The following is a 25,222-nucleotide window of genomic DNA, read 5'->3' on the forward strand; positions in this document are numbered from 1 at the left end:
GTTCACACAAGCTCAAAGCAGTCGCCAGTCGCCACGAGCTTGAAAAGATTTCAAAACCCTTTATCATCGGGACTATTTCTTCTTTCCCTCTCACCCTGTTAAAGCCGTGTTCGCGGGTTTTATGGGAGGTTTCCGAAGCATACCCAAGGGTTTTTCCTTCTACTTCAGAGATCGTTCTGTGGCCTCTTCGTCGTCTACTCCGTCTCTTCCTTGTTCATCTTTCTTATCCGATCGAAGATTTTATTTTACTCATTCTCCCTCTTTCCCCGTCCACTATTTGTTGTGTTTTTCATTTCTGAATCCGTTTTGTTCTTCTCCGTGCGGAGATGGTCTCCGGGTCACGGCTCGACGGTGGGACTCAAATCATCTCTGTTCGCGTCCGGAAAACCATCGAATCAATCAAAGAAATTGTGGGGTATCACACTGACTCCGATATCTATCTCATGCTTAAGGAAACCAACATGGACCCTAACGAGACGGTACAGAAACTGTTGAATCAAGGTTAAATTCTGTAGATAGTTAACTTACTCTTTCTTTATGTGTGCTTTTGAGTTTTATGTTGGGGTTGTGTTTTTTTTTGTTGAGTAAGCTGAGTTTAACCTAGGTGATTAACTTCAGGGTCATTGCTTCTGAAGTAGCTTTTCACATTTCACTATTTCACTATTTCACTATTTCGATTGGTTTTTAGGTGTTTGTTTGGTGGGTTGATGTTAAAGTAGTGGTTAAGTTTGAATTTTCAACTGCAGTTTGCATGGTTCTTTTCAATGCGCCATGGTAATCCTATGGGGCTTTCCTTCAAGCCCCTTATTGTTTAATGGTTACTAGTTTGGTGATATGTTTTACTTGAAGCCGGAAGTAGGATTTTTTTCTTCTTATTCCTTAACGTGCTGCGAACCATTAGTAATTGTTTTTTTCAACGTGTTGCGGCAACTCTAGTATTTTTTGCTCCAATATTTTTAATAGAGATTTGAAGTGTTAATAGAGGGCATTTTACTATTAGAATGTTACTACCGAAGAATGCCTTTATAGATTCAGTGGTTTCTATAGCCCCTATCTCGGCTTCTTGGGCAGTCAGAAAACAAGTGTCAATGGGTGTAAAAGGTTGTGCGGTGTAAAAGGGCAGTTTAGTGTATAACTCGTTGCTCTAATGTCATGTTTTTTGCACAAAATTTCCCTTTCTTGGTAGTTCATCTCTGACATTTTGATTTGCTCTAAGTTCATTCGTTATCGGGAAGTCTACCACATCTAGATCAGAAGTTCAAGCGAAGTAGATGTAGATGGGTCAATGACAGTTTGGAATTCTCCATATTTTCCTTCTACTGATTACTGTCATATTTGGAGGCATAACTTTTGTCTTCTTGTATGAATAGTTCAAATTGCAGTTGCTTTTGGCTTATTCATTCATGTGCTGGTAAGTTAAAGATCTGAGTCTAATATTTTGGGACTTCTCCACAACCCCTTGTCTTTTCTGGGTGCAATTGTCTAGGCTATTTTTTTTTTGGATGATATGAATAATAATCATTAACCAAAGCCCTGGAAGGGGGGGGGGGAGAAAGAATGTACAAGAGAAGAAAAGACAAGAAGGAACAAGAAGAAGGAGGAGATTACAACCTACTAGTTGACAAAAAAGAATCTAAACTCTAGGAAACAATAATAGTCCTGTTCCTTGGAGTGTCATGAACTACAGTTGGGGAAAGCACTAGAGTCTCGTTAAAAAAACCAAAGCAGGTGTCTTTCCAAATCGTGTCTATAGATCTAGAAGTGGAGGTTCATTTTCTGATATTCTGCTCCCACCATAAGTGAGATGAACGCGTTGAACCCCAATTTGCCGACCATATCACAAATATTAGTACTAGGGAAGTGCCTTGAGAACCAAATCTAGTCCCTAGAAAACCCAAACGAGCGTCTGGAGTGGGGCCAAATGGAGACAATAGCTTTCTCCCATTAGGAGCTAGAGAAGGGGTAGGAGAAGAAGAGATACTCTACTTCTTTAGTGCCATTCAAACACATGATGCAATTTGGGTTAACCTTTACGTGTCAGTGAATAAGGAAGGATTGGTAGGCAGACAAAGGTAAAGGCTCTCTAGGTAGAGAAAGCGTGATGGGGGATGTGGCCTTGAACCAAACCAAGGAGTGCTCGACAATTGGGGGGGGGGGGAAAGGGTGGATGAAGCTTCACGTAGAGGAGGTGCCAGAGGGGGAGGGGAGCCATTTGACGCAGTCACAAGGAAAGGAGAGAATGGGGGGGAAGATTAGACCAGACTTGAGTCAGACTCGAAAGGGAGGGGGAAGCCATTTAACACAGTCACAAGGAAGGGAGAGAATAGAGGGAAGATTAGAATAGACTTAAGTGAGACTCGAAAGGGAAGGCAGAGGGGGGGATCCAAGAATTGCTAGTTAGGAAATCTGAGAGGAGGGAGTTTTTGGGGATTCTGGAAGCATAGACTTGGTGAGGCCTCAGGAGATTGTGGAGAATACCCAAGGGGTAGCAGGGGTCTAGGCATAAATGAGTAGATGCTCCATCAACAATTCGAGTGGTTATAGCAGGAAGGGTAAGGGGTTTGAGAAGGAGTAGCTTCCTCCAGACCTAGGAAGGGTTTAGGAGGAAGAGAGACAATCCAAATGGAGTCGTTGTGTAGTAGATAAGAGTAGATCTAGTTGACCCAAGTGGAATCATGCTTGGAAGAGATTTTCTAAATGAGCTTAAGCAAGCCAGCACAATTGTAGTCTCAAGTCCTTTGGAAATTGAGACCATCCTTAGATTTGGGAAGCTAGATTGAAGACCAACTAATGGGGTGGAGGAATTTTGGTGAATCTTGACCTTTCCAAAGAAAAGCACAAAATAGGGATTCCATGGCATGAATTGTGACTTTGGGGAGGGAGAAGACGCGACACCAATAGAGGTATGATGATTGGAGGATCGATTTGATTAGGACCATCCTGTCAGCATATGAAAGAATTTTGCCTTTCCAAAGTTGGAGCTTCTTGCGTATTTGGTCAAGCATGGGGAAAAATGGTGATAAGTGAGGCAACTTGGCATGAGGGGGAGACCAAGGTAGGAGACAGGGAAGGATCCAAGGGAGAACTTTGTGAGCTGTAGAAGAGCAGTTATGGTAGAGTTAGAGACACCAGTCAAGAGAAGGGATGTTTTGCAAGTTCACACGAAGATCGTAGAGGGACTCAAAGAGGGAGAGGGAGGAGAGGATGGAGGAGATAGAGGAATGGTTAGCTTTGCAGAAGATTATGAGGTTAAGGTGGGTGAGATTAATGGCTTTGCACTCGAGAATTGGGGAGATGAGGCGATGGTTAGTTTTGGATGATACGGGAGAGGGGCTCGAGGGCAAGGGAGAAAAGGGGGCAACTTTGGCGGACACCCACTATGGAGGAAAAGAAACCGACCGGAGAACTGTTGGTGATCATCAAGAAATGGGTGGACAAAATGCACATTCCAATCAACAGACAAAGGTGGGAGAGAACCCATAGAGGTTAGGACCTCATGGATGAAGTCAAAGGCTTTGTGGAGGTCAATTTGAGGAGGGCTGTTGGGGAATGAGAGGAGCAGTCGAAGCCGTGAACAATCACAGCACAAAGGAGACCATTATCAGAAATGCTCCTACTGACAATGAAGGCAGATTGGTTTTAGCTGAATGCGGTTGGCCAAAACTTTGGCAATGAATTTGTAGAGGAAGTTGCAAAGAGCCAAAGAGAGATGGGCCGGAAGTCGGAAAGGGAAGTGGCACAAGGTTTTGTAGGGATGAGGCAAAAGAAGGTTGGATTCAACCGAAGATATGTTCTCGTTCTCTTACTCCATATCTTAGGTTACCTTCTTTTTGAATCTGCTTTAATTAGTTTCTTATATTATAGCACTGTCTTGGTATTGCAGGTCCATCTATGTTCTCATGATTTTTTTTTCTCTCTATTTTTCCTGAAAGAGTATTGTTACTTGTCCATTTTCTGGTACCCTGTATATTTGTTGGTTGATGATCGTTATGCACCTAGAATATTGTCCAATTTCCTTTCATATTATGTTTCCATAATCTACTGCCTATGCAATTTTCTACATTTTTTAGCATCTTCCTGCTTTCAAGCTTCTGTACACCTTATGCGTTCTTACTGTGCTCAGATCCATTTCATGAGGTGAAGAGGAAAAAAGACAAGAAGAAAGAGGTACATGTTAACTGGTCTTTGAATATAAAGTGTTAATCCATTTATTTATGGATAGTGTCTTGTCTTCTTGATTAGATATCATACATTTAATGTCTCTTTCTTTTTTTACAAATTCGAAGCTTCCTTAATTCTTCCTCATGACTTGAACCTCATGAAGCCTAGAGATGTCAAGGAGGAACTTATCATTTTGAAGTTCCGTGGTTGCATAATCTGTTATTTGTTCCAAATAGGCTGCTTAAAGCTAATGATAGATTCTCAGAATTTCGGCCCCCAAGTAGTTTAACTCTGAGGCTGGCATGGATTTTCAGGAGTTTTCGCATCTTTGTAGCTTGTGTGTCTGACAAACTTGATTTTGAATTTAAGTTTCTTCAGATTAGACTTCATCTTCAAAATGTAAAGTTTGCCTTGGAAATATGTGTATTTGTGATTTCAGAACACAGGTTATGGGAGTTCCATAGAGATCAGATCACATCCTGTTCATGTTGATAAAGGGATGATGCCTTCACCAGTTTTAGACCGTAATAACATTCGTAAGGGTTACACTCGAAATGGCCCAGGTAATTGAGAATCTTAGCAATTATTTTCTACATTCTTTTGATCCTCTCCTCCACAATTCAACATATTTTCTGATTTATCTTCTTGCCTTTGTGTTGTTGCTGCTTGATGATATAACATATTCATCTACTAGTTGATGAATGCCAGAAATTATGAGTGTATTCCGTTGGTTAGTCATTTCAAGCTTCATTTCTCCCTTTCTGGTTTCTCCCCCCCCCCCTTTTTTTTTCCCAACTTGATGATACATTCCAGATTCCGCAGAGAGTATATTAGGTCAAAGTAAATAAAGAAATAACATAACCAAAACTAATTGGTTCTTTTTTTCCCCCATTTACTTTGAGTCTGTAATCCCGATTGTTTGGTGTTAGGTAGTTAGCTTCTGTTTTGGTTACTTATTAGTGTCTTTGTTTTAGATGGTGGACCTAGGTGCAATTGTAACGACCTCAGGCTATTCCATTTTGCTAGTGTTTGTGGGTTTGAGTGGGGAAGCACCCTCTATTCAAAGTTGGAGCAAGGCTTGGTATATTACTATGTTCACTAGACTCCACAATGGTAGGAGTCTTGTGCACTCTGTACATCCTTTTAGTAATATCTTTGGTTTTTTATTTTATTTTCATTGTTGTACAAGACACCTCTACAACATCTTTTTAGTGGTTTTTCTGTTAGTTCACTTTGGAAAGACTAGACCCTCCTTTATATTGTGAGGGCCTTAAAGCCTAACCTCATAGTTTTGGTAGGCAATGAATTTGCTTTGTGAGGCGGCCTTGATAGAATAGGGCTGCAGCTTCAGGGATCTTGATGCTAAACTTGGATTCCAGATGCAAAACTAGGGTTTTGATTAGGGTGTTTGAGTGGTTATTTCCCAATTGGTTCTAAAATTGTGTTCTAATTCCGTGGTTGGGGTTTGGTTTGGTTTGATGGAATACGGATGGTCAAGGATAGAAGGATATGTAGGGAATGAAGGATACTTTGGCCCATCCCATGGGAGGTTGAAAAATTCCTTGATATAGAGTAGATTTGAGATGGGTTGAAAATTTAGGGGACTTCAAAGGAATTTGTATGTTGTTCCTTAAAATAATCTCTTCAATTTTCAATGATTTTGGAGTGGTGGTTTGGAAGACATTGGTTTCTTGATTTTGGAGGGAAAATAGTTGACAATAACAAGGATGGGTAGATCTAGGATTTGGCTGGGCTGTTAGGGTATTTTGGATGGAAGGTTGCTAGGGTTGGGGGAATGAGGGTCTTGAAGTTTGGGATTGGGGTGGCAGGGAAGGGTCTAGGATGAAAGGGGCCTCGGCTGTAAGGTCCTAGGCGAAGGGTAAAATGTCTGCGAAGGGGGTAGGGGGCCAGGGGCTGGGTGATGTAACCTACATTTTAGGGTTTTTAGATGTGCAATTAGTTCACTAAAATTAGGGTTCCTCTAGAATCCTCTTCTCTGTGTGCTGGCAAATAAAGAACCAACCTTGGGAATTAAAGATTTTAGCAAATGTAAATGGGATGGGTTTGATGGTGAAATTTTGGAAGATTAGGGTTTTGAGAAAGGTTTAGGGTTAACAAAACCTAAATTGGTTGGGGATAAATTGGATGGATGGATGATGTTAGGGTTATAACAAATCCTTAGGGTTTGGTTTTGAGAGTCCCATACTTACCCTAGGATGGATAGGGAAGCTTGCAGACATGCTACTGGAATCAGCAGACGGACCACCATATGCTCCACCAACCACCATATCCATAGCCATGAGTGTATGGTACAACCCCTTGGATTTTTTTTGAGATTTTGGTGAAATTTTGGCAAGATTTCGCCAAGATATTGAACTTTTTCATTTCGGGGCCTATTTGGTTTTGGTGCTTACCTAGGTGAAATTTTGGCGAAGTTCTGCGAAATTTCATACTATGTTCCCGACTCCTGACAACATAAGGAACCTAACTGAACTCATGAGACGCCGAGGAGGGGTCTTAAAAGACCAAAATACCCTTTAGGGCATTCAACCAGCCCTGGCTGCCACATTGTTAGGGGGCTGTTTTGGGCCCAATTTTTGTGTCTCCTATGGCGTGCTGACCCTTGTTAAATTAAATGGTTAGTTTGAGTGGGAGATGGGCTTTAATGTCTAGGGTTCAGGGAAAACGAAAATAGAAAATGAGGGGTAATATGCTTTTTGGGTTATTGGAGATTCAAAGAAGAATTGAGTTTGGGAATTATTCAATTTACTCGTTTCGAATATCATCTCAAATACTAGCTTGAACAATGGTGGAAGATTTTAGGGAAGGAATGAGAAGAAGAAAAGAGAATAAATTTGAAATGGGATAGCAATCCCCTTTGCGTTGCTGAACAGCCTCAAAACTCTTTTAGAAGTCATATTTATTAATAAAATCTCCCCTATCGATAAGGAATGCATTACATGCATATAGACCTCAGATTCGTAATTTTACTTATAAAACGACTCCTAATCTAATACAGTCATCACCAAATTGCACTTCCTTCCTTAAGAATAATCTAGGACTGGGTCATATATATGTTTTTGGCCTTTAATTCCTTGGGGTTACTTTGTAATTGGCCAGTTTAATGGGCCTAAAAGATGGGTAGGAAAAAGGAAAGCAGGATTTATTTCATTATTTTGGCTATGAGTTGTATTTTAAGTGTATTCCATTTATTATTTCGAATCACTAGTCAATTTAGGTTGCTTAATAGGTTAAGGATTGCGTTAGGCCTTTACTTTCCAGCATAGGAGTTTATTGCTATTATGAGTCCTAATTGGAGTTTGAAACTATGTCAGCCAATGTGGCTATGAATATAGATGTAACTCAATTGAGCCATGAATTGATGAAACTGAATTCTATGTTTTGTTTATTGTTGCTGGTATTAGCCATCGGCCCATTGTGGATTTAAATATAGATGTAATTGTTTAGTTGAGCATGAATTGTTGAATTGAAATTTTGAGTTTTGTTTATTGTTGCTGGTGAGGTACAATGACATCTACCAAAAAAGTGGTACAATGACATAGCACCCCCCCCCCCAAAAAAAAAAAAAAAAAAAGAAAGAAAGAAAGAAAGAAAGAAAGAGAAGAAAAAAACCCCATCTCTCTAATCCAATTTCTCTTCTTATCAACAATTCAACCTGCTATTCTTTCCTAAAGCCCTAAGTTGAATCTTCCCCAGGCCCAATTCTTCTTCTAACCTTTTAAATTTCCCAACCGTAAATTCTCTTTTCTTTCTACCTCATTTTCTTTAAACCTCAGATATTAAAACCTATCTCCAATCCAAATTAACTGTACAATCCATTGGAATTCCGTCGCATAGCCTATACCCATCATCCTCATCTCCTGTAACATTTTTTCTTCTTCCTATTTTCTTGAATTTTCTAACTTTTCTAGAGACCGGAAATTCAAGGTTAGATCTGTCCCAAACTTTAGGAACATCATCCCCCTAACCCTAGTGGCCTTCAATCCTAATTTTAGCCTTAACAAACCTACTGAATCCTAGGTCTAGGTCTGTCCATCCTTGTTATTCTCATCCTATTTCCCTCCAAAATCAAGAAACCAGAATATCTCCCATTTCACCCTTCCAAAATGATTGACACTTGAAAAGATTGTTCTATGGAACAAAATATAAATTCCTTTCAAGTTTTATCCCATTCCCTTAAGCATTCATCCCATTCAGATCTACACATCTTAAGGTGTTTATCAACCTTCCAGGGGATGGGCTAAGTACCCTTGATACCCTGTGTTTCCTTTTATCTCTAACCATCAATATCCCATCAAACAAGCCAAACCCCAAACAAGGAACTAGAGGGCAATTATTAAGAACCAATGGGGGAACAGCCACTCATACCCTAATCGGAACCCTAGTTTTGGCCTGGAATTCTGGTCTAGCCCTAGAGTCCCTATAACCTACAGGTCTATTCGAGCAAGTTTGCATCATAGTGGTGCCAGAGGCAGGTCATGGGAACATTCTGTCTCTTCCCTATCTCATTCCTTGCTTTTTTGAAGTGATATTAATCATGTCAGTTCACGTCACCAACACTGAGTTACATTAGCTATTATCTTGAGCTGGCGGAAAATTAGAAAAGACGTGATGACAGGTTTGAAGCGGGGTTTGAAAGATTTGATGCTAGGATTGAGAAGAATAAAACAATATTTGATAAGTTTGTTGAAGCGACCCGTAACACTCTCACTGAAATCCTTGGGTTCATTAAGAAAATCGTAACTCAATTTGGTGTTGATAGAATGGGTGGTTTGTTAGTTATTTGTTGTTTCTAAATCTGTCTCCCTTTGTTATATTTTTATTCTTTCAATTGCTAGCATCTTTTGATCCCTAGATTACCATCAAGCTCTGTGGTACAATTTCAAACGTAGTTATCTACTCAACCAGGACTTGGGCTTTATCTGAGCTCAGTTCCTCACCCACTAGTCTTCTCTTGTTGCAGGACATTATCTGCCACAGTCCTTGTGGGTTGGGTTTAATTACTTGCTGTTTTAGTGAGTCAAGCCTATCACTCGCTTTTTCTCTTTCCTCTCTTTCTATTCTTCATTACTTTGCCCTTCACATCATCCTTATGGCTTCATTGCTAGCATTATCTTTCCTTCTATCCTCATAGAAGCCCCCACCTCTGGCAGATCTGCTAATCGATTTGCATGAGTTCCGCCCATGCCATCAACAATTATAGTGATGGGCTGAGTGGGGGTTTGAGCCATTATTTTGCCGGGTAGGTTTTACTCCTATTATCCCCCACCCAATTTTTTTTTCTTTCATTTATATGGGTATTACCAAATGGTATTTCCTCACCAAAATAGATTTTCTCATAAGTAATTTTGGATAATTGTTCTTAATGCAATATCTAAATTTTTTAAAGGATTCCAGATACACCACATATATGCTTGAAATTAGGATGGTAAGGAGTAAGGACTGCTCGATGATGCTAATACCTCACTCCCTTGGGGGCTAGTCTTGCAGTCAATTTTTTCCAGTGGAAGGTTAATAGTTTCATCACACCATTCTCAAATTCTGATGCAGGACAAGTTGATTATTGCATGAACTGTTCCAGTTGACGTATTAGAAGCTGGAAGAACTTAAAGATAGGTTGATCTTTGGTGATTGAAAGAAGTAGCAAACAGAAAAGGGAAAAAAAACTGCAGCCATGAAAATCCTTTATTTTCAAATAAAAGTGTCACAGAAATTGATGCATGAAAATGTGTCCGATCAAATTGATCAGTTGACCACTCAAAAAGCAATTAGATAAATTGAATGCTGGAAGACTTGGTTATGGAATGAAGGGAAGGACGGTATGTTTAGGTTTGAATCATCAAGATAAGGAGAGTCATTTTCAAAAATATATTTCTTCACTTTACATCAAAAGAATCTGATTACATTTGCTTTATAGTGTGCATTGCCTTGTCCATTGACACCATTGAAATTATTTTAATATTACATTCTTAGTAGGATTTCTAGAAGTACTAAAAAAAAGGACAAAATGAAAGGCCAACCTAGGTCCACATGGGATGACTGTGGCTGTATTTATCCTTCTCTTCTGCATCTCGACAACCTGTAACCTACAGTTTGTTAGTGCTTGGGTATTCCCCTACTAAAATTTCCTAAAATTGAATTTTGATGGATGTTTGATCTAGCAGGCATGGGTATTCCACCTACTAAAATGTCCTCTAATTGAATTTTGAAGGATGTTTGAATTATCCATGCCTGCTAGGTGCTTGGTAACAATTTGGAATCTCTGTAGACACCTTTATGTGGCATATTAGGGTCCAGTTGAAGGTCGAGCTTCATACATGGAGCAAGAGCAGAGATGCCATCATGAATATGTCGGTGGTGGTGGGGATCCATGTTTTGGTATCAGTTGCTCAAACTAGTCTCTAATTGATATGAATTGGTTGGATCTGTATACTGGTCCTTATCTTTTCATAAAAACATGTTATTTGTTGTTGTATTCTTGTTGTCTGTCCTGTGCTACCCATGTTTTGTTCTTAATAAAGGAGTTGTTGAATTAAAGAGAAGAATGTAATTTGATATGTTGCTCATATCTTGTAGTGTTCTAGGTCTTTCCGTCCCATTCAAATCACTTGCTGTATGCTGGTTGTTTTTCTTGGTTTTCCTATTAACGGATTTGACATTGCAAGATGCAGGAGTTAGTCGGATGTTCCGTATTGTGAGGGACAATAGAGTGAATCAAAATACAAACCGGGGGTGGAAAACTTCCATCAATGAGCAAATTATTCCGGCTGCTTCATTGAAGAGGTTTGCTCTTACCTAATATCTTTGTTGTATAGCTCAATAATCTTAATACCTTAGAGACTGAATTATTTTATGCGCTAGTTGAGAAGTGTGTTATTTACTAGCTCATGCATGCTTCTTTATTATGTGAGGCTGGAATTGTCAGAACTATTTGGTAATCTTGATTTATTCATTCGGATTTGAACTTTTGAGAAGTTATGCTACTATTAAATTTTGAAGATTTTTTCAATGGGAGACCTTAGAATTAGTAATTATAGTAGGTGCACAGCTTTTGGGAAAGAATTTCTACTCAATTGGCACTTGTATAGTAGGTGTCTAAAAGCAAGCAGAGAAGAATAACAGAAATCAATGGGACTAAAGCTGGAGACCTGAGAATTTACCTCAGTCACAGTTAACAGCTCAGAAACAATTATAGTGCCATACCACTTGAGAAGACTCAACTTTTATTCGAATCAATCAATATTATCATGGTGCAGGGTACATATATTTATATCAAGGTTCTAAAATCTAACTCCTCTTCCCCCCCCCCCCCCCCCACTTGGAGTTTCCTAAGCCTAATGCAATTCAAATCATAGTGATGTGAACATAGGGACCCCTGTCCAAAAGCCTAAGTGGGGCCCTCGGGATGGATCCATGAAGCCTCCATAGGCTGGCCAAACCCTACAAGAGGGGTATTTTGGGCATTTTAGCCCATAATTTGCTCCTGAAAATTCATTTAGAATTATTTCAAATTTTATTAAATCAATTTGAGTTTGTTTAGGATTTGTTTTGAGTCTTCTATTGTGAGTCAAAGTAGTGTTTTGAAAAAGTCCAGTTTGATGTTAAACTGGGTTGCTTAACTCTTAAGTTATCTGATTAGCATGTGTTATTAAAGATAACATAGATCTCAGATCTAGGGTATGAGATCGTGTAGTAATTTGATTCCGTTAGGTAAGTGTTTAAAGAGTCCAATTAGAGTTGTAAAAGAATTCTTGTCTGATAAGGATCTCTTAACTCTTAAGTTGAGTCTGAGTTTGCTAATTAGGCTATAAATAGCCTCTCCATTGTAAGTTATTTTTAGATTTGATGAATTAGAACTTTGAGGGTCTAATTGCCTGAGTGTGGTAGAGTTCCTTTGAGGGGGACCTCGCAGTTGTCTTTGTGAGCAGCCTTGCATGATTTTCAGCATTTAAGCAAGTTCTCAATTAGGTTTGAAGCATCAATCAACAATTACAACAATCTACTTCAGGTTCCAGCCCCTTCGAGTAAGTTCTAGCCCATCCCCCACCTTCCTTACACCCACGCAAGTGTCCCCTTCCCCTCCCCTCCCTCATGGACCATCAAAGCCCCTCCCCTCTCTCGTTAGACCCTAAAAACCCTTCCAACCCCATCACAAATCGTCCCAGCCCCCTTCCCTGCACTTTCCCCTACCTGTAGCCCTTCCTCTTTTGTTCGATATCGTCCCAGCCCCCTTCCCTGCACTTTCCCCTACCTGTAGGCCTTCCTCTTTTGTTCGAAAGCTTCCCTTTCTTCTCCTTCCCATGACTTTCAAAACCTAACCTAAATATGAAGTCTTCCACCTTCATTAGAATCGCAACATCCCCTATACTTCATTCCTATCCTCGATTTTTCTAGATGTGACCTATGCTTTGAGTTTGAAAGATTCCTGCACTTCATCTTCTTCAAAAAGAAGTTGTAGAATTTTAAAAAATATTAGAAAATTCTGAAACACCTCAAACCTCATTCCTACCTTTCTAAACCTGTTTTGGACTATAGAATACTAAGAACAACACTTCTAATCTACTGATCCAGCCTAGACCCTTCTTGAAACCATTGCCGAAACCCTAATTAGAGTTTGAACTTCAATTTCAAATATGAGATTTCAATTCTTATTTAATTTGAGATCTGGAACTGAATTTCAGAAGGTTTTAAACCCTATTGGAAGCCCTAAACCCTTCAACCTACTGGTGGAACTCTTGGACAACCACTTAGTCTAGGGATTTACCCCTAACCCTAGATTGTGGTTTACATCAATTGATATTAGACTGAAGGTTTCCAGCAGCCGTAGTTCCATCTATGATGCATTCTTAATAGCCAGAAACATGGAGGAGTCAGCTGACAACATTCCTGTTGAAGAGTACTGTGAATATAAACCATCTATTAATTTCCTCTCCAAAATTCTTGTTATTGTGTCTAAAGATGTAGACTGGAGAAGGAATAGTTTGTTCCGCACCCGACTGAAAATTAGAAGAGCCCACCCAGAGCTGTTGTGTCCCTTCACTTTTTTGCAGAGACTCCTTGCCTATGTGGTCTTCAACTCCCAAGTTAGTTTTATTAATCTTCTCTAGCACTTCTTCTAGAGGAAGCTTTTGACTGGGTAAGACTGGTCTTCTCTCACATTCGGCTTGTATTGTGTAATCATTCAGGGTGCTGCTGTCTTCTTCTAATAGAACTTCATGAATTGGAACTTCTGATGTAGGTCCTTTACTTTCCTTTTGTGGAGCCAGACCTAGATTGCTTTCTTGAGTGGGTTCTTCAGAAATTTTAAGCTCCTTGGTGAGAGTCACTATGGGTTGGGGTTGGGGTACAAACATTTTTGCAACTAGATCTTTTTCTATCCTCTTGAATATCTCAGGGAAGGAATACAATGTTCTTCCCCTGGTGCCTAAAGGTATGTGTATTATGCCTCTCATATAGGGTTACATCATTATCAAATAACCAAGGCATACTTAAGATGACATCAATGACATGCATAGAAACCACATCACACCACACCTCACTAGAATAATAGTGAAGACTAATACGCACCAAACATCTGAAATTTACCTCAAGAATCTCGCCGTTAAGAAGCTTCACTTGATATGAGTTGGGGTGTTCTTCTACTGGAAGTTGGGACCTCTAAATCATGGTCCAAGATCTTGCTCTTGAGCGAGATTTCGCCCTTTCCAAAAATCGAGATCTCAACCTAGTTGGCGAGACCTCAGTCAAAATATGGACTTTTTTTAAGGCCAACTCAATGGCATCTCGGTGGGTTTTAAGGTTCAAGTTGGGCTCAAACTTGGTAGTTAGCCTAATTTAGGCCTTTTGAACACATTGGTGGCTTTGAAATTGTGAGAAAACAACCGTAAGTATGAGTTCTAAGTCTACCTTAAGTATGAAGCTGAAATGTTGTAGGATTGGGGAATGCAAAGTTACACAATATGTAATATATAACCTTTCAAACATATAAATGAAAATAAAGTGTATCAAATAACTTAAATGTCATCAAAATTCCATCCATATATCAAAATCTTAACTCTCGAGGTAGAGTAATAAAATTATACATCTAGGGAAATTGAGGTTAGGGATGGAGTACAGGGGACTTTGTGATTCTAATGAAGGTGGAAGAGTGGGATTTAGGGCTTGGAATGAGGGATTCCTATTTAGGTTAGGTTTTGAAAGCTGTGGGAAGAAGGAGAAGAAAGGAAAGCTGTGGACACAAGGGGAAGGGCTATGGGGAAGTGCAGGAAAGGGGGCGGGGATGATTTGTGATGGGGTTGGGAGGGTTTTTAGGGTCTAGCGAGAGAGGGTAGGGGCTGCGATGGTCAGTGAGGCAGGGGAGGGGAAGGAGAGACTTGCGGGGGTGTGAGGAACTTGGGGATGGGCTGAAACTTACTTGGAGGGGCTGGAACTTGAAGAAGACTGCTGGAATTGTTGATTTATGCTTCAAACCAACTTTTAGGGTTTTGAGGTGTTGGAACTAAAAACTGAAGTTTTGTTTTTTTAGTCAAAGAAATCAAACCCTAAAACTGGGTTCACTCTAGGCTCCTTTCTTTGAGAACCAGCAATGTTAAGGGATTCTCTAAGAAAGATTGCCTCATTTATTGTACTCGTAGCAGTAATATTAGGGTTTTGTGGTTGAAAATTAGGGTTCTATTTATCAAGCAATACCAAGATGGGATGGGATTGTGGGAAAGAAAGTGTTTAGATAGACTTAGGGAAAATTAGGGCTCACCAACATCCTAGGTGGGTTGGCTAAGGGGGTTTAAGGTCTTGCGGCATGGGTGGGAAGGTTGTAGGGTCTTACGGCAAAGGGAAGAAAGGGTATAGGGTCTTGCGGCAAAGAGAATGGGTTCTTGGAGGTTGCGGTTGGGTTTGTAGGTGTCTAGGGATGAAGGTAAGTGGCTGCCTATGTTTCTTGACTGAATCTTGATCTTTCTTGGTATTCATGAAGAGATCTTGAATTCTTTCTTTCTTTTCTTTTCTTGGTTCCTAGGCTACCCCAGGGTATGCGAGGGGTTGGAATGATCTGCTATAGGGGGAGGGTTGCTGGAATTTCCAGATTTAGGGTTATAGGGGTGGGGGAAGACTTGTGGGTGGGAAAAAAGAAGGGGGAAGGGTGCCATGACCTAGGGAAGGGGGAACAGAGTCTGGAATGGGGGAGGTTAGGGGGCTGTACTTACATGATTGAGGAACAAGGCTGCTGTTTGTGTTGAATGACTGCTGTAGTTTGAAGGAAACTTGTTGGTATTGAAGAAGATAACTCTCAAATTCTGCCATGGCCCGCTTAAGAAGACTATGACTTGGATTTCCTCCATACTCAGAATTGTGTTCAGTTCAACTTGAAGATTATATGGCTGGAGGGCTTTATTTAGAGCCTTAGATAAGAAATAGAAAAAGGACTCTAAGCTGGTAAACCAACTAGAAATCCAATTGGCTTACCCACAACCAACTCAACTAGTACTATAACTACTTTTAACTAAGACTTTGACAAAAAAAAAAAAAAAAAAAAACCCTAAATAACTAACTCTAGAGGACTCCAATTCAAATTCTTAGAGTAGTTATGGAGTCCTAAAAATAGGAAATTAAAGTGGACTCATATACTCTTAAATAACTTGCAAAATTATGATTAGAAAAATAAAGCAAAAATATGTCTAATGTGTAGACAACACCTTGGACTCGATGGGACCCATACCTCATTGTCATAAATTTGAGCAAAATTACCCAAATACCCCTAGATCAAATTAGGAGCCCTAGGTTTTTTTTTTTTTGGGGGGGGGGGATGGAGGGGGATCAACAACCCCTGGAAATGATTTACATAAGATCCCCTTTCCGTAGTTCAGTGATTTGACTAGTGATTTGATGGTTCTTCCTTCTTTCCCTAATCAGGATCTCTCCTCATGTGATTAGTCCTAGATTGGTTGAGGATCAACTAGTGCTTCCTTTGTAGTTCCCGTACTTGGGCTAATCAAGATAGTTTTTGCTGGAAGTGGGCTTGGTTTTAATGTTGTTGAGATTGCATTAGTTGATGAGCATAATAAATCAGGCCTTGTTCAGTTGCTCATAGCTGTTTGGTGGTTCTTGCTTGATGTGAATATCTTTGGGTGGAATGTATTGATGGCTGGTTATGCACAACAGAAGGCCAAGCCACCATTTTTAATTTTGTTCTTGGCATCTCTAAGATTGAAATTAAATAGATGACAATAATGCAACCAAAGAATTTCTATTTCTTGAAACCTATTATTGAATAAAAGATATATTCTCAGATCAAAAAGCAAAAAACTTGGAAAACCTTTTATCATAATGTTACTTCCCCTGTTACTTGCAAAGGACAATTTATGATGTTTTCCTAAGCAACTCTGTCATCAGGGTTGCAAGGTGGTCAGCCAGGTTCTATGAAGTTTCTGGCCACCATGATTCCCTGAAAATGGAGGACATGGCCATTCTTCTGTTCTTATACCCATATACCTTCAACTCAATGAGAGCCTCATGATCATTAGTAAGCCTAAGCAAGTTGAAACTACTGCCTGGTAGAATGTGTCAATGCCATTACCTAGTGTTCAACAACAGGTATCTTTCACAACACCCATTAAAGTAACCTATTCGAATTGCTTGAGTGCTTTAGGGTTGGATCAAGCTAGGATTGTACAAATAGTCCAGTTCACCTTCAAAGAAGGATTGAACACTGGCATTGTGATGCAATGACAGACTGGTTCAACTGGTTATGGTCCAACCCCAAAAGAACTGGTCCTTTGTGGTTTGGTCCAACCAAAGTTGGGACTTAAGAGTAGTCTATTTCAGTTTTAAATTTTAATCTTTTGCTGGTTGTATTATTTCTACGTAAGTGTGAGATAGACTTTGATTAGGACATTGTTTTGGATTTTGATTCAACTAAGATTTGTATTTTATTTTCCTTTTAATAGCTTTGTATTAGGATACAGGTTTCAAGTTGAAATGATTGAAGAGTTCTGTTTGTTATTGAGAGATTTCCTTCGCCTTATTCTATTTCCCCTTCTTCCTCTCCCTATCCTCTATTTCTTCTTGCACACCATTGTAACCCTATACTAGGCCTGCATCATCTGGTATCAGAACTGACGATCCCACCACCCCCATCAATTTATTCTTCCTCTATTCCCTCTCTCCGTTCACTGCTTTATCCATGCGATGCAGCAGCTCAAAAAAAAAAAAAAAAAAAAAAAAAAAATCAGCGGCAGCCCAATCCCACCCCTATTTGATTCCCATAGCAATCAGCATTTTCCTTCTTGAGACTGTAATCAATTACCTTTAGGAGTTTGAACCAGTGAAAACTTAAAAAAACTGCAGAAGCATAGGTCGAGAGGCTGTGAAGTAGAAGCGGGGAAAGAAAGAAAAAAAATGCAAACAAAGAGAAGATTGTCAAATACATCAGCCAGCATAATTTGAGAGAGAAGGACAAAAAAAATAAAAAAACAGAGTAGAGAAGATCATAAGTGAAGCTTCCGGTAAAAAGAAAATAGAGGTCCGATCCAAGGACAAAACAGACAAAAGAAGAAGAATCGGAGAAGGAGAAGTGATAGAAGAGAAGCAGAGATTTAGAGAATGACATACCTGTTTCAAAAGTCTTGCCTAAGCGTCGCTGACGGCAAGGTTTAAATTGGTATCGAGTATTGTATTGGTCAGGTGATTTTTGTTGGAGCTAGTATTCTGATAGCACCAATGTGACATTACTCTGAGTCTCCTATGGTTTTTATATCCAACTTGTTTTCTTCCCGTGTTCAGATTTTGTCTGGTGTCTAACATCTATACCATTAGAAAATAGTAGCGTATGAGGTAGAGTATCCTGGGAGCAGACTTCACAATTCAACTATTGTTAGATTTACTGTCTATATTGTTGTATGCTCTGCAGTGTCTTTTATTTATTCAAGGGGGGTAGAGAGTGAGAAGAAATGAAAAGAAGAGAAACTGCAGTAGTTCACTGACTCTGATATCATGCAAATCTGCATCTCTTGTGGAAGATTGTAGAGAATCTAGCTATTTCGTAACATTATGTGGTATGTGATGCTTTCTGATCTCTAAAACATACCCTCGTATTTTGTTATAACTGGAAACAGTCTGTTGGAGTTGAACTTTGGTAGTCTCATTTATGTATTAGGTCTTTTGATTACCATTTGTCTTCTGAACCTAATGGTTTTAATCAAGTCTTCCAATACATGCTGATGGTTTTTTTCTGTTATCTGCAGTTCAGCTGTGGTTGAGACAGATCAGCAGCCCTCAGGTGCTAAAAATTTGGAGTCGCAGAAGCCATCTCAAGCTTTAAATGGGCTATCTGATTTGGGCCCAAGACATGCTCAAACTGCTAGTTTGAATGGCTCTCTGAGGAAGGAATTTTCTAGTGAGGCACGGTCAACAGTTTCAAATACGTCATCACATGTGCAGGGATCGAGGACTCGTGATTCTCAAAATAACCCTGCAACATTTGCATCAAACAACTCTGTAGTAGGACTTTATTCCTCATCTACAGACCCAGTTCATGTGCCTTCTCCAGATTCCAGATCTTCTGTTACCATTGGAGCCATCAGACGTGAAGTTGGGGTGGTTGGTGCTCGCAAACAGCCTTCTGAAAACTCTGTTAAATCATCTGGAGTGAGCAATTCTTTCTCAAGTCCAGTTGCAGGAAAGGATCCTACATTGACAGAATCATTTCAACCTGCTGCTGTTATTCAGTCAAGTGCTAATGAATCTGTTATATCTAGCATGGCTGTTAACAGATCTTTCGTTGGCAATCAGTATCATAAAGCACATCCACAAGTTGTTGGTCATCAAAAAGGTAAGATGCTGTGCTTATACTCTTATCCTTGTTGGTCAAGTAATTCTCCACCTATGCATTCTGTTTCTGGTACTCTTTGAAGTATATTTGGGGATTCTGTCCCCTCTCTCTCTCGCTTTCTTTCTCTCTTCCTTTCTTTCTTTCCCTTTTTTTTTTTTTTTTTTTTGGGGGGGGGGGGGGGTTTAGACGGGTGGGCTGTGATAAGTATGGTCTTATATTATATTTCTTCTTAGTTCTTATCATTTATAAGCTGAATGGCTAGCAAGGCATATTTTCTTTTGCCAGTGGATAGGAGTCTGTGACATGTTTTGTTTTTAACATGGTAGGTGTTTATTTGATCCCTTGATGTTGGGAATGGTCCTAACTATGGATGTTGGATTAGACATCATTCTGATGGGTTCGTTGGGAAGTGATGAAAATAATTTTTTAAAATTTTTTCTACGCATGAATGTCCTAGAGATCAAGCTTTTGCCTTAAATAGTTGCTTTTACTGTGGTGCACGTTGTTGGAAGTCCTCTGTTATGGTATGTCAGCTGATCTTAAATTTGGGGCAGCAGCTAAATGACTCTTGATGGTGATTCTTCCTGCACAGCTCCCCAGTCAAACATGGAATGGAAACCAAAGTCCTGTCAAAAGTCCAGTCCTGGATTAATTGGATCTGCCGCTCCTGTATCACCTCCTGACAATTCTTCTCAGTTGAAATCAGAAGTAGCACACTTCCAGGACAAGCTGTCGCAAGTCAACATTTCTGATAATCAGCATGTAATTATACCATCACATCTTCGTGTTGCTGAGGCTGACCGTACACAGCTGATCTTTGGCAGCTTTGGAGCAGGCTTTGATTCTACAAGGGGCTTTGAATCTGGGTTTGAAGCAGTTGGGGGTGCTGAAGAATCAAATGGGGAATCTTCAACAAGGTTGGTTGTTCCTTGCTGTTTGTTAATTATGTCTGTTGATGACTTGACTTTGTGAGGATATGTTAATGCTTAATGTATTGACCATTATATAATTTATGTTTTAGGTCCATGCATGGCTTTATGACTCTTTTATGGTATTTGAAGGAAAAGAAAGTAATTTAAAAAATAACTCTTGCCATTTATGACCACTTTGTTTGGCAGTCCGTCAGCATCAGCTATTGAGTCCTCTGGTGAGGATGTTTCTGGTGGAAATCAGATAGATTCGGTGGATAACCAAGTTAATTCTATCTCTGATTCTCGGGCATCAGTTTCATCTTCTGAGCCGCCAATGTCTGACAAGAGAGAGTCTTCAAGTCCCCCAATTTTGGAGAGCTATGAAGATATTGGACTGGTTCACAATAATAGCCCATCTTTCGCTTCTTGTGAGCGACAGCAGCCTCAGGATCCTCATGGATTGTCTAATTTTTCGGTGAGTTCAGCTTCATTCTTGGGGACAAGTTCAGTTCTCAAATGTTAAACTTCATCTGTATGGTTGTATTTGGAGCTCAGGGTTTTAAATCTTCAAAGAAAATAGTTGTGCTCAGGGATATACTTGTTCTTTCGTTTCTAAATGCTTGAATAAATTCAGTTTTCATACCATTAGTGGATATTTTTATTGTCTGTTTTCTTGATTTTTACTCTCATTTTGGCTTCCTAATCAGGGATATGATCCACAGACTGGTTATGATGTACCATTTTTCAGACCAGTCATGGATGAGAATGTGCGGGGGCAGAGTTTACCATCTACTCACGAGGTACAGTTCTGCATCTCAAATTAGTTGACGATTTGCATGCATTGTCAATATATACTTACCTTGTAGAAGCTTCTATTTTGCTTACCTTCATAAGGGCTCCTTGCTGTCTTGTTTGGGTTTCTGTTGGCATTTCATGGAATCTGTGCTTTACAGGCCTTTAGTTTGCACGCAGCCAACAATCTCCCTTCATCCTCTGTTGCAATGGTCCAACAGCAACCGCTGACACAGATGTATCCCCAAGTTCATGTCTCTCATTTTCCAAATTTTATGCCATACCGTCAGTTCCTTTCTCCTGTGTATGTCCCACCAATGGCTGTCCCTGGTTATTCTGGTAATGCTGCCTATGCTCCTCACCCCTCAAACGGCAGTAACTATCTGCTGATGCCAGGAGGGAGCTCACATCTCAGTGCTGGTGGCCTAAAATATGGTTCCCAACAATATAAGCCTGTCCCTGCTGGCAGTGCCACAACATTTGGAAACTACACAAATCTTGCTGGATATGGTGTCAATGCCCCTGGACCAGTCGGAAGTGCAACTGGGCTTGATGATTCGATGAGAGTCAAGTACAAAGAAGGCAACGTCTATGTTCCAAACCCGCAGGTAATACTGTACTATATATCTCATTGCGAACTCATAGATTTGTGTGGTAGATGGTCAGTGATCTTGTTAAATAAAATGATTTGACATCCATTAGGTTTTATACTTATATTAGTATAATCTCCCTACATTTTCTGACGGTATATGTATTACCATCGGCGACTTAACTGATGCATGGCCTAATAGCATGTTTTAAATACTCTACTGCAATGCTGTCCAGGGTTTGAACAGCTCTGGGATCGACCATCCATCTATTTATACTCTATTAGGGATTTCCACAGAATTTTTAATATTCATCAGTTCAAATACTGATTATAATTGTTAATTGTTTGTGATTGTTTCTGGGGTGATTGAATTAATTTTAGATGTTCATATTGATCACACGGTAATTCAAGATGTGTTCATTTCTGTATTTGTTGTATCAATGAATCGCCGAGGAGGTGAACTCACTGTTTTTTCTTTTGGTGTGAAAGGCGGAGACATCTGAAATATGGATTCAGAGCCCAAGAGATCATCCAGGCTTGCAGTCGACACCATATTATAATGTACCTGGACAAGTGCCCCATGCAACATACTTGCCTTCACATACGGGCCATGCTTCCTTCAATGCTGCTGCAGCAGCAGCACAATCATCCCATCTTCAATTCCCTGGCTTGTATCATCCTCCGCAACCTACTGCCATGGCCAATCCTCACATGGTCTCGGGCATCGGGGGCAATGTCGGAGTCGGGATGGCTGCAGCAACACCTGGGGCTCAAGTGGGACCATATCAGCAACCTCAGCTTAGTCAGCTCAACTGGGCCACAAATTTCTGATTAGCAGCTCTACGATGCCTCAGAGGGGATCGATGTTAGTTATAGGAGTTCGTTTTACTTCGTTTTGTGAAATTAAATGGACTTCCTATTTAATGCAGTGCAAGTTTCTAATCAATGCAGTAGTATTAACTATTAACTGTAGCTGTAGGAAAAGAAGAATCATCTACATAATTAAAATGATGTGGTAGAGGTAGCTCGAGTTGATGGGCAGCAGTAAAGCAGAATATCAGTCATCCTAATTGATAAGTTTAAGACACCTTGTGACATAGGCCAATTTTCAGAAGCGCCTAAACGAAAGAAAACGATTCGCGAAGGCATCCATGTAGTATCTCAGGAGTTGAACTGGTTGAGGAATTGTTATTAGCTCAATGGCACCACGAACTAGACCCTTTGATTTGGCTCTTGTTTAGATGTTGTTTGATTAGTCTGAACATGTTCTATAGGAGAAGGGAGTTGAAAGTATTATTTGGATTTGCTAGAGGAACGAAAAAAATATTGGGACAAAAAATGATAATGGTCTTTTCAATTTTACTAGGAAGTCTGAACTCTTTTGTGGAAGGGTATAGTGGTCATTATGAAGGGTATAATGGTCTTTTTGACTCTTAACACTGACTTTTCTATGCTTTTAAAACTTAAAATGGGGGTGTCAGTGCATTAACAATTTTGGGGTGTCAAAGCAGTTTGCTCTCTCTATATAAATTGCTATTATTTTTCTTGGATTTCTTTAGATAGTGGAGTGTCCTAAAGGTGTGGAGACATCTGTGTTGATCATACGAGGAAGGATGATACTCCTGTTGATCCTGATTCAGCTGGAGTAATTGCGTGTATTTATTTACAAGTTAATATTTGTGTGTACAAATTGGATTCTTAAGTATGTAGGTTAACTTGGTTGAGAACTATAAAATGATCAGAGAGCGATGGATGCAGACTTGGTCATGGAGTCTGAAGAGAATCAAAATAACATTATGGTAAATGAATCTGTTATGGCATTTGGGAACAAATACCCATGGTCGGTTATGTTTGCGTGGAGCTAGAGTAAGTCCAATGGATTTTGGGTTAACAAAAGTCCAAAAAAATAAGGAGTTGGATGGCAAACTTGCAAAGTTGACCAAAAAGTTTAGCAGTTTGAAGAAGAAAAACAATAAGAAAGGATATTGGATGCTAAAAAGTTTGACGCATTACATAAACAAGTGGGCGGAATTACCATGTTGAACAATAACCCATCAAGCTCAACTTTTTAGGTAATGATAAATCATTATGTTTTATTCGACCAACACCTAACATGAGTAAGAACCATGCAGGTTCACCTGATTTGGCAATAGATCAACAGGTTATCAAGTTACCTAGTAGTGTAGATTGCACAAAAAAAAACTCATTTTTTGTTTGGAAGGACATTTTCATTTTTACTTTGTAAGAATATCTTCCTTAAAAATATTAGTCTATTAGTCGCTTTGTTTTACTAAATATGTGCAATATCATTGCAGGGTATAGGTATCTCAGTTGGGCTTTTTGGTGTTGCTCTTGCTACGCATACTATCTTCTATATTAATAGTTGTTGGAAGAGTTACTACTATTCATGTGATTTTTCTTCTTCTTATGAATTAATGTTCTTAAGGTTTTGTGTGGATGAGGTACTATTCATGTGGTTTTTTTTGGGGTAAGAAGTCAAAAGACTTCATTCATTGAACTTGAAAGGAATACAGACACAAAAAATAAAGAAATACAAAAGATAGATGAATGAAAACGCGAGGTTCGATTCAAGGAGCGGAAATTGACCAAACTGTCATACATGCAATAGACAGGGTCATCCAGACCAAGGGATGGGGGATGGTCAAGTCCAATAAACCCTTAGAATAAGCATTGTAACAACCACAACAAGAATAAAGCACAAGAGATACGAAATACGTATCTTCCATCACAAACGCCCAAAAAGGCGAAGACACGCCATAAAGGCGGAGACTGATACGCCACAAGGGTAGGGATACAACACGCTATTGAACCGGAGACAAAACACTCCACAAAGGTGAAGACAAAACACGCCACAAGGGAGGATAAACATTGATGGGCGACTTGGTTGTTGCGGTGGTGGCACCAGTATTGCGGAGAAGGCTATTGCTGCAGTGAATCAGAAAGATGTTGAGTCCCTTAAGGGCAAATAGAGCTAGATCTCGATTTTGGACGGCCATCTGTCGCTGCTGCAGACACGGAGGCTAGTAGTAGTAGAGATGCGACTAGCAGAAGCTCACAACAATAGTCACTTTCAAAGTCGTGAATTAGTATTCGGTGGAGTATTAGGATTGTTGTTTTTTTTAGGAGTTTGAGTGTGATGAGAGAGGATGTACAAAGAGTATTCGGCTCTGGATGTTGGGGTTGAGTTTGGCATAAATCCAAGCATATTTCATGTACTTCTATTGGCTTAGAACATTAAAAGGTGACAACTATATTTTTGAAGCAATAGGAGAGGAGATTGAAAGATTTTTTAGAAAAAAAAAATAAAAATGAACCGCAATGGTTAATATGGGGGAAAAGAGAGCACAAAACAAAACTATGTGGGAGTATCATCCATGGCAGCCCTTATTGGCAAAGGTTGTCACGGTACACAAAAAACCAAATCTTATAATAAATGTCTTAGAACGTTATATATGTATACTTCACCCAAAAAAAATATATATACATATATACATGACTGATTATATTAATTCTGGGGAGAAGTCTTATCGTAGTACAAGTGGATTATAACCTAAATAAACTTGCCCTATTTTATTTGCAAAAATTGTTTAATTCAAAGTAACATAGACATGAAAAGTATACTTGTAAGTCAAATGAAAGAATTACTATTACATTTAATACGCTTTAAGAAATGTTTTATAAGAAATAAGAGGCATAAAAGTATGGTTACAGCCTCTAGTTCACCTACTTGGTGGTAAGATGGTTTTGTATAAGATGGATTCTCAAAACTGAACCCCCACTCTTTATAGTTGTACAATATTGGCTTTCACTCATCAATGCTACATATTCTATCCCGTTCTTGACAAAGCTTCTCTATCTGTGACTGAGTGCGCATGTCATCTTCTCCATTCCTGCCAGTTAAAC

At 39.5% G+C, this 25,222-nt stretch overlaps 1 protein-coding gene across 3 annotated transcripts; it reads left to right on the forward strand.

Annotated features, from left to right (window-relative positions):
* LOC149011831 (uncharacterized) lies at positions 1-22,889 on the forward strand. 3 transcript variants are annotated; one of them, XM_089160710.1, is made up of 10 exons: positions 1-501; positions 4,124-4,167; positions 4,601-4,724; positions 10,848-10,965; positions 18,420-19,006; positions 19,599-19,923; positions 20,125-20,392; positions 20,625-20,717; positions 20,871-21,317; positions 21,788-22,886. In XM_089160710.1, the coding sequence occupies exons 1-10, from the start codon at positions 327-329 to the stop codon at positions 22,127-22,129; spliced, it is 2,523 nt and encodes an 840-aa protein (XP_089016836.1). In that variant the 5' UTR covers positions 1-326; the 3' UTR covers positions 22,130-22,886. The 3 variants fall into 3 exon arrangements, with proteins under 3 accessions (XP_089016836.1, XP_089016837.1, XP_089016838.1); XM_089160711.1 differs by having other exon boundaries at positions 10,854-10,965; positions 21,788-22,789; XM_089160712.1 differs by having other exon boundaries at positions 390-479; positions 21,788-22,889.
* Positions 22,890-25,222: the final 2,333 nt, after the last annotated feature.

The sequence above is a fragment of the Hakea prostrata genome, chromosome 7 (assembly GCF_041222555.1).
Source record: "Hakea prostrata isolate BN-2017 chromosome 7, UWA_Hpros_2, whole genome shotgun sequence".
NCBI classification, from domain to species: Eukaryota; Viridiplantae; Streptophyta; class Magnoliopsida; order Proteales; family Proteaceae; genus Hakea; species Hakea prostrata.